Source organism: Ahaetulla prasina, chromosome 3, assembly GCF_028640845.1.
Source record: "Ahaetulla prasina isolate Xishuangbanna chromosome 3, ASM2864084v1, whole genome shotgun sequence".
In the NCBI taxonomy this organism is placed as follows: domain Eukaryota; kingdom Metazoa; phylum Chordata; class Lepidosauria; order Squamata; family Colubridae; genus Ahaetulla; species Ahaetulla prasina.
Genome location: NC_080541.1, coordinates 126,375,303 through 126,384,856, shown reverse-complemented (window position 1 = coordinate 126,384,856; position 9,554 = coordinate 126,375,303). Strand labels below are relative to the sequence as shown.

Here is a 9,554-nt window from a genome sequence, read left to right as displayed (position 1 = left end):
CATCCCTTGAGCTCTTGACTGCAGCTTCTGTGTAAGTACCCTTCAATCATGGAATAAAAGAGTAGCTACAACAGAAACACCCATATTTTGTCCGGCTTGTTCTTTATGAATTCCACTTATGACTGTGCTGTTCAAGGACAGTTCCAATTCTTCTTGTATAGAGGCGGGTGGGAGCTGTGTGCTTGATTCATGCTCCCTCCCACTTCCTGAAAGATATAAAAGCTCTGCTTCCAAGCTCCAGCGCTGAAAGCTTAATGGGGGAAGGCTGTGATCAGAGCCCTCCACTGCTCCCCAATCCAGTTTCTGCAGATCTAAGCAAGCCATCCAACTGTTTTTTCAACATGTGCCGGGGTTTAGCTGCACTGCCTGCTAGTTGCTTGGAAAGGTAAGAGGCTGGGGAAATTATTGAAGCTCTTAGCAAATTATTACTTTGCTGAACAGTCAGGGCTGGACTTGATTTGGCCACATGTAGTGACCAGGTATGACCTTTGTCTGTATCCCAAACCCTGATTGTACCATTGCATGTAATAACTGGGTTAGCATTATTTAGTTCAGCACTGAGGAAAGATAAGGGAGGCAATGTTAATAATAATAATAATAATAATAATAATAATAATAATAATAATAATAATAATAATAATAATAATAATAATACGAGATTAAAAGAAATAGGTAGGTCTGCCCTATATTTCTCTTGCTCTTCTCGAGAACTGTTGGACTGTCTGCTTCATACATTTGGCTTGTTTGTGTGCTTTTAAATGTTGTGAGGAGAAAATGAGTACAAAACTCTCCCGTGTCTTTGCAATGCAGTTCTTGAAGACCCCTCTGCAAGTAGCACTGCACATCATTAGCATGCCTGCCACACACCAGCCAGAGGTTGGTGAGCTAAGAATAGAAAGCGATGCGCCAGGCAGCCATCTCCAAACTGTCGCAGTGATTGCACCAAGCAGGGACCAGACCTCCGAATGGCTGCAGCACCACCCTGGTTAGGCAGGTGTGACACAACATTCAAAGTCTGAAAACTCTTACCAGCTATGGGGATGCTTTGAATCGTGGCAAGGAAAGCATCCTTGCCTTAGTCACCGAAGAGGAATAGCAATTGAGGAGAGGTAGCGTAGAAGCATGGATGGGAGATAATTATAATAATTATGATATTGGCACTTTATTTGTGTCCTGGTAAAACAATATAGCCACAGCAAAAAAGCTTGAGGGTCTGCCTTGAGGAGCATGCAGTGTGGGTTTTTTGATAGGTAGAGAAGTATCAGAAAAGGACAGTGAAGAGAGCTTGACAGTAGCATCTGACTTTTGCTTTGGTGTGCTGGCCATCTACTGTGTGTGAAAAAGGCAGGATAACATTTTAGTGATAGCCTTAAGGTTTTACGTATTCCTAGCATTTACAGAACCTCTCTCCTCTCCTTTGCCCCTGACCGTATCTGCATCACACCATAATAACTTGATAATCGCTCTAGTGACCTTTTGAGAGGAAATAGTGCAGTTAACCAGTAGACACAGTCAGAGGCAAGTGCAGCGTCATCACATCTTTTAAATCTCTGGGAACATCCAATTGATTTTCCACATTCCTGATTGTCTCAGATTCAACAGCTACAGAGACATGAAGGGCGCCCAGGCCTATTAGTGGGTTCACAGTCAAGTCCAAGCAGAGAGAAAGATCAAAAGGGATGCAGATGCACCAGAGTGAGAAAGCAATAGACTATTAACCATCATCAAGATCCCCTTGACCTTCTGCACTTGAAGGCCACATGGCACACATCTTGGACCCCAGCATGGTGCCCAGGAGTAAGAGTGGGTCCCCACAAAGCTAGCGGCAACAAATGATTCTTAAAGAAAAGGTTATTTTAATTTTTTAAGAAGTGACAAACTACCAAACAAGTGCAATCTGTATTTCCGAGAACAATTCCATTCTTAGGAAATGCTAGGTGGTTGCAATTCCAGTGCCTTATAAGTATTTAACTTCTGATATATATGAATTTACTACCATGACAATCTTTTGTGAGAAAAGCTACAACATGACTTTAAAATTCCCAAATGAGCCCACTGGTCCAAATAGATTGAGAACTCCTATGGCTGCACCAGTTGACTAAAGAAATCATACCCATCAAAAGCTGGCATTTCATAAGAAGTCATAAAAATAAGTGACATTAGCTAGAGAGCAGTGCGCCTGCAATTGTAATTTTCTGAAACTATAGAAACCATTATTTTGGTCTGACTTATATTTGTCCTGTTCCTAGCAATATTTGTGATTTGTCTTGGTATTATGTGGCAGTTTAATTTTTCAGGAGTTCAGCACAAAAATATAATTACAAGTTGGTGAACAGGATGGTGCTGATTAATCCTAAATGCTATAAAAGTTAATTTAGGAATATACATATCAGTTTGAATAGTAATAATCTAGATTCATTGTTGGCTAAGAGCATCTTTTCTAAGATATATGGAATCATGAAAATGCATTTTTAAAACATGCTGGATAAATACTAGAAACAGTAGCATTTAATTTGATTAAATATTGCTTTAATAAACAAAAAGCAAAAGGTGCAAGAAAAATGTAAACGGATTTAAAGAATAAACTTAAAAAGGAAGATTAAAAGGGCATCACAGAATTATGTCTATATGTGTACAGAAATTATTTGTTCAGCTTTTCTACAACATTAAATTTTGACCTCATGTAATAATGATGGTGATTCAAAATATGTTGATTAAAGATATAGATATAATAGCTAGCATTTTTATATACGTTCTTGAAGGATCAAACATTTTCATTGCTCACCAGTTTATTGATGATTATTACTTTTTGGCACCTACTGCTTGGTTTCTGGTACATATTAATGATGATAACTAATAGCTTAAGAATTTTGCAGAACTGACATGCTTGTGTAGTTTTACAAAGCAGAAACTATATATATTTCTATTATGATTGGAATAAACATGCCATACCACTGTGAGCAGCTTTTAAGAAGTTAGATATTTTAATATTGAATTCTTTTAAGGTAATTTAGACTTTGACAGAATTAATGCCCTGGTAGGCTGGAGTCATGACATGTCATATCACTTCATTTCAGAGGTCCAGGCACTTAAGAGTAGTACTAACTATTAGATCTGGGGGTACAAACCTCCAGATCAGAGGTCTCCAACCTTGGTCCTTTTAAGACTTGTGGACTTCAACTCTGGGAGTTGAAGTCCACAAGTCTTAAAGGGACCAAGGTTGGAGAGCCTGCTCCAGATGACCCATTAAGAGCAGAGTTGGTGTTCTTTATATCTCTTTGCTGCCACCTAGTGGAGGCTTGGAGTTTGTAGCTTAGAACGAGTGGCTTTTGATGAGAGGTTGAGAGAGATGGTCCAGAGAATTAAGCAATGGATATCTGGTGAAAGTGAGAGGTGGGAATAAAAAGCTGATTCAACCCTACAGAAAAGTCTGATGAATTCAGTAATAAGGGGTAGAATTAAAGAAATACAGTACAGAGTTTTTAACTTTAAGGATTTAAATTACAAATTAACTTTGCAATTGCAGAGTAGGCATATATACAAGAACTTCCGCTTGAAAAAAAATGTTTTCCTTTTCAGTTTTTAAGTCTGGTTGAGGCAGTAAATACTGTGAGTTCAGGAAAACTAATTATGGCATTCTGCTATTTAAAATCCATTTTTCAATTTATCCTTGTTGCCAGCAGTATAATACGGATAGCCAAGTTAAAGATTGGTTGATAAAGGTTTAAAAAAATGCATTTACTAATGGAGTAAAAGAAAGGTTAGAAAAGCCAAGTAGTGGCATTATACTAAAGAAATGCTACACCTCTCAGTCTCACCATGCAAATGCTTATCTTAAATTGCCTGAACCAAGAAGCTTCTTCTAGACCTTAAGTTTGAAGGAACATCCTTGTCTGTCTTGATACCCTTTAGTAACTGCAGTACTTTGTTTTTCAGTATCCCATTTTTAATTATATTTTCCCTTTTTTCAGAGCCAAAGAGTTTAAAACACGTTTGGGAATTCTGCTTCATAAACCAGAGTTTGGACATAAAATTGGAAACCTCAGCTGGAGCACCAAACAAAAGTAAGTCTATATCTGGTTGACAAAAACAGAAGGGTTTTTAAGGGCAATAAAATTTTAGGGTTATTTCAGTTTCTAATTGACGCCAAAGAGAAGAAGGCATCCTAGATAATGCTTTTTAACTGTGTTAGAAAACATTTTATATGATATGGCAGTTTGTTATGCTGCATCCTCCATTTATGAAAAGACAAAGAGCCATTCTGAGTCAACTAAATGGCTGAGGTGTTTTTGAAGAGAGGTTGTTTCTAAATAAGACTTGCCTTTTGTGTCTTATAACAGTCTTTTTTTTCTGAAAAGAAAATGATGGAAGAATGGGTGAAAATGGGGGACCTAAAAATGAAAAACACTGTTATCTCAATCATTATATTAAAAAATAGAGTGATTTTTCAATAAATCTTCATCCAGGATATCCCAGCTACTCAATTTCCAGATAGTATTTTTTGCTTATTTTAGAATATTGCCCCCAGAATAATATCTCTACCCCTTCATTGGGTATGAAGGATAAGAAATTTAAATGTTGTTAATGACATAACATATGTGAGGTGATATGTAGCAGTGAGCAATCTTGAATGGGGATTATGAGAAATGAAGCCAAGATAAATAGATAAAGATAAATCCTCTGCACTTCCCAGTGGCTGTACTCTTTGCTCACAACATTATTCTTTGAAATCTCTTGGACAAGCTCTAAAAATATTATTCCTTATCTAGATATTCTTTGGAGGAAGCACTTGGATGGAAGGAATCCTTTGATCGATTACTGAGAAGCAGAAGTGAGTACACATCTTGTACAATTTGTAAAAAAAAAAAAAGTATAGTTGCAAATAGCTAGCGATTGTGTGATTTCACATGATTCAGTAAGGTTGCCAACCAATCATGCCTTCAAAAAATGCACCAGAGGATCTTCTTAGATATGAAAAAAGCAGATACTTTATAAAATCACTTAATGAACATTCATCCCTAACATAGTTTTGAGAGATTATAGCTCATAGACTTCTCAACCCAAATAATAAAGGTCTGAACTGGCTGAGAATACTAATATTTAATCTGTTTACAAATAACTGAAGGGGGTAAACATATCCCACACACCTTCCTCCTCCTATTTTCCTCACAACAACAAACTTTGTGAGATAAACTGGGCTGAGAGTGAGTGACTGGCCCAAAGACACCCAGCTGGGTTTCTTGCCTAAAATGGGACTAGAACTCTCAGTCTCTGATTTTCTAGCCTGGTGCCTTAACCACTAGACCAGGGGTGTCAAACTCGCGTTGTCACATGATGTATCACAACTTTTCCCCCTTCGCTAAATGGAGTGGGCGTGGCCAGCATGTAACACATCCAACCCGCGGGCTGCAAGTTTGACACCGCTGCACTAGACCAAACAGGTTCTCATTCGAATCAAATTAGCTATTATGCTAAACGTGACCTGCTCTCCATTTTTTAAAAAAAATTAGCAACAGTAGGACCACTCCAGATTCTCAGGGAGGGGATTCTGATCCCATTAATGTTGTATTTTTGCTATCCCAATTTCTACAATAGAAGGCAAAACAAATAAGACACCAATAGGGTTTAATAGATTATTCTTCATCCAGAAATCAACCATGTATCTTTAAGATGTATCGTCCTTGACATTAGAATTTGCAAAACATGCAGCATTTTAAAAATCTATTAGCGACGGTCTTTCTTTTCCTTCTCTCTAAACTGGTTATTCTACCTCCTTCTTTACAGGTGGCATGGCAGCATTTCATGGGTTTCTTAAAACAGAATTTAGTGAAGAAAATCTGGAGTTTTGGTTAGCTTGTGAAGAATATAAGAAAATCCCCTCAAAAGCAAAATTAGCAGCCAAAGCCAACAGGATCTTTGAAGACTTTGTTCAGAATGAGTCCCCCAGGGAGGTGAGTCAAATGATTTTATAAGTTCAAAGGTCAATAACACAATCTCAAAGCAAACTTTTGTTTTTTGAAAATTTGCCTGACCCTAACTGAGAGTTCTTCAGAAAGGTACTTAAAAGGAAGAGGAATAGGTATTAATTTTTCTGCTGAGTCATGCAGTTTTCTAAAAGGCCTGTGTTGCAATAGGATTACTTTAACTTTTGATCTGACTTCAGGTATAACATGTGGCACATAATCAGGTCCATCTATTGCACGCAGATTCAGCTTCAAGATATATCTTTGTGTTGGCAACAATGCCTTTACAATGGGAAGGGCATGAAATTTCAAGGTTATCTAAGTTGGCTTTTCCAGTTTGGTGCTTACCATCTGATCTAGCTATAGTTCTTGTAACCAGGAAGGGGAAGATGAATATAAGTGCTTTTGCTGATAGCGCATAGCAAGAGAAAGGCTCACAGCCCAAAGGAGGACAGGTGAATGGAGAAGTTTAGATTCTTCCATGTAGAGAATATTTATAGCTCAGGCTGTGGACTTTGGCAGTGGTTTGTTCTCTGAGCTTGCTGTTTCGCTCCTGACATTTCATTACCAGACTAGGTAACATCTTCACTGGGGCTTCAGGTGAATGTTTTGTTCAGTTTTTCTTCTGTTTATATAGCCCTATGTGGTGTTGTGATCAGTTGGTCACGTGACTGATTGCATGGTGCAAAATTCAACTGATAGTCAGTTTCATCGCTGATTGGTTGTTTGGATGGTCCAGTTTCTTATGGGTTCATATAAGTCAACATGGTTCTAAGTCAATGTGGATGGATCCATTAACAAACACATTGACTTAGAACCAGTATATGAACCTATAAAAAACTGGACCATCCAAGCAGCCAATCATTGACAGAACTGACTATCTCCTTACCAACTGAATTTCGTACCATGCAAACAACTAGTCATGTGAGCAACTGACCGCAACACCACATAGGACCTATATAAATAGAACAAAAACTGAACAAAACGCTTCACCCAAAGTCCCATGGAAAATGTTATCTAGTCTGGTACTGAAACGTCCGGGAGCTAAACAGCAAGCTCAGAGAATGAACTGCTGCCAAAATTCTTCCATGTATTTGAGAATATCCCACCTTGCAAAGCAATTTTCAGTGTTCATTCATATTTGCTTGCTTATTCCGAGTCGATTTCCAGAAGCTTTTGATATCTACTTTGCAAATCTTTCACTGTTGAATACGCTTTCTAAAGGAATGGAAAGTTCTTCCATCCAGACCTATAACTCAGAAGCTTTTTTGTGATGCAAGAGATTTCCTACCTCTGTTATGGTGTTACAATATATCCTATATTGTATGTGTTGTTTCTCATTCATCAAGTTATAACCAAAGATGTACATTCACCATATTTTTTCTCCTTCAGGTAAATCTTGACCATGAAACTCGAGAGGCAACCAGAAGAAACCTTGCTGGGGCCACTTCTACATGCTTTGAAGAAGCACAAGCAAAAACATACATCTTGATGGAGAAGGACTCCTATCCCAGATTTTTGAAATCTGCTTATTACAGAGACCTGATTGAACAAGCAAATAGCCATAGAACAGGCAAACCTGCACACACCTGAGCCGATCCCTTGTCATCATCTGGAACTGTGTTGGGGAACAGAGACACAGAATGAAACTGGAGATGCTGGAATCCAAGTGGAGGGTGCTAAGAACATTTCCATTGCAGAGCTTTGGTTTTTCCTGGCCTGGATGCCTGGGACCGCCAATGCTTCCATGCACCCAGCAGCTCTACAAAATGTAGGCCTTCTCTAGAAAAGAGGCTGCGAGTTGAAAATATCAAGAGAGCCTATGAAAAAGAAATCGATGCAAGGAAGACTCAGGTCTCCAGATAGGAAGAGAAATGCAACAGGAAAGGGAATGAGAAATTTGTGGGAAAGGTGGATTTTGATTCTCTCCTAAAATGTTTACCATTTTTGGAGAGATCTCTGTGGATTCATCTGTTTGAACCGGTGATAGCCTCCATCCACTCTCAAAAGCTAGTCCCTGCACCTATAAACACAGACCAAAAACTGTACATAGCACAATTCTCATAACTTGTATACACAACATACACCAGTTTGAGATTTTTGTCCATTGCATGTCAGCCTCAGAGGCCTTCAGTTCTCTGCATGTTTGTACAGTGATCAGCTTGGTGTTCCAGAGCTTTGCATCCAAATGGTTTTGCGTTTATACTCAAAAGGAAAGCTGCATCTGCTTTGCTACTTCATACATCTCAATCTTCTACCATCTTGGACAGATTTCCTTTTAAAGACATTTGAAAGAAGACCTTGTTTTATTTATTTCTGAACATTATATGCAATCTTGGGAGATGTGCCCTATTTTTTAATTATTTATATTTATTATTATCATTTTATTGTTATTTATTGTGATGGGGCATTAGATAAGCACAGCACTTTAGAAGTAGGTGCTTTGGATAAACCATTGCTACAAGGAGCCTACAATTGAAAGTTGGCCTTTTAGCCACATTCATAGCATTTACAGAATATACTTATAGGGGACATCTACAGATTTTTTTTTTTTAAAAAGAGGGAGACAGGCAAGACCACCTTTGCAAATATAAGTCCCTTGGAATTGCTAGTTTACCTCATAATGTTTCATGAACATGCTGATACATACATTTAGCCATTTGAAGCTCATTTAATAGCATGAATGTGGAAAAAGAAGGGACAAATTTTCCATTGAACAATTTCCTGCTTGCTTTATGGAGATAATTTGTATCATCACTGTTGAACGGATGGTGTAAAACTTAAATTCCAGGGCTTCATTTCACAAATCACTTGTTGAACATTAGATTCAGTGAAAGTTGAAAATAAAACATAACCAGTAGGATAGTTCATTTGTGACTTTCCTTCTTTAGGGTGTGCTTTTCTAGAGCACTATACTGTATTTAAATTAATGACAATTGTTCATATCCTTGTGAAACTATCAGTAGCTCAATTGAGAGAGATATATAGATCAGAGAGTTTGAGTGACTGAACACCAAGTAGCATTTAAAATACCATATATCTTGTCTCTCTTGTTTAACCAGCTGCAAAATAAATAATTGTAAGCCTGTTTAGAATTGTTTATATTATTGAGATACTGAAAACGGCTGGAAGGAAACCAAAGTTTCACACAATAACTTAGCAAGTTTTATTGCTTTTGACCACTAGTTCTTGAGTGCATGTTCAGAACTGATTGTAGCATCGTGTGACATGGGAGTGAGCTATTATAAATACATATTGTATTACTCATCCTCATTGTGTGATTTTAATACCAATACAATACTTTCACTGGATAGTTTTCTATGTTTGGCTGAGTCTTGAGTGTTCAAGCAAAATATGATCATGTGGTTATTTTGATCAACTGTAATAAAGAGGTATCTGAAAAAGGTTTCCATTTCATTGGCATTCAGTCATCTGTGGTGAAAACCTTCTCCTATGACTTTATTGATAAAAGATCATTACCCTTGTTATGTATAGCAATACTTTAAAAAAAAAGACAACTTCTAAACGGGGGCAGGCCAAGGGATTCTTAGAACATCTGCATATACAGATCCATTGAAGGGGTTCCCTACA

At 37.7% G+C, this 9,554-nt stretch overlaps 1 protein-coding gene across 1 annotated transcript; it reads left to right on the top strand.

Annotated features, from left to right (window-relative positions):
- Positions 1 to 262: 262 nt before the first annotated feature.
- Positions 263 to 8,514, top strand: RGS16 (regulator of G protein signaling 16). The gene is made up of 5 exons (XM_058177983.1): positions 263 to 385; positions 3,972 to 4,064; positions 4,770 to 4,831; positions 5,785 to 5,951; positions 7,356 to 8,514. Exons 1-5 carry the CDS (start codon positions 342 to 344, stop codon positions 7,554 to 7,556), a joined length of 567 nt encoding a protein of 188 aa, XP_058033966.1. The 5' UTR covers positions 263 to 341; the 3' UTR covers positions 7,557 to 8,514.
- Positions 8,515 to 9,554: the final 1,040 nt, after the last annotated feature.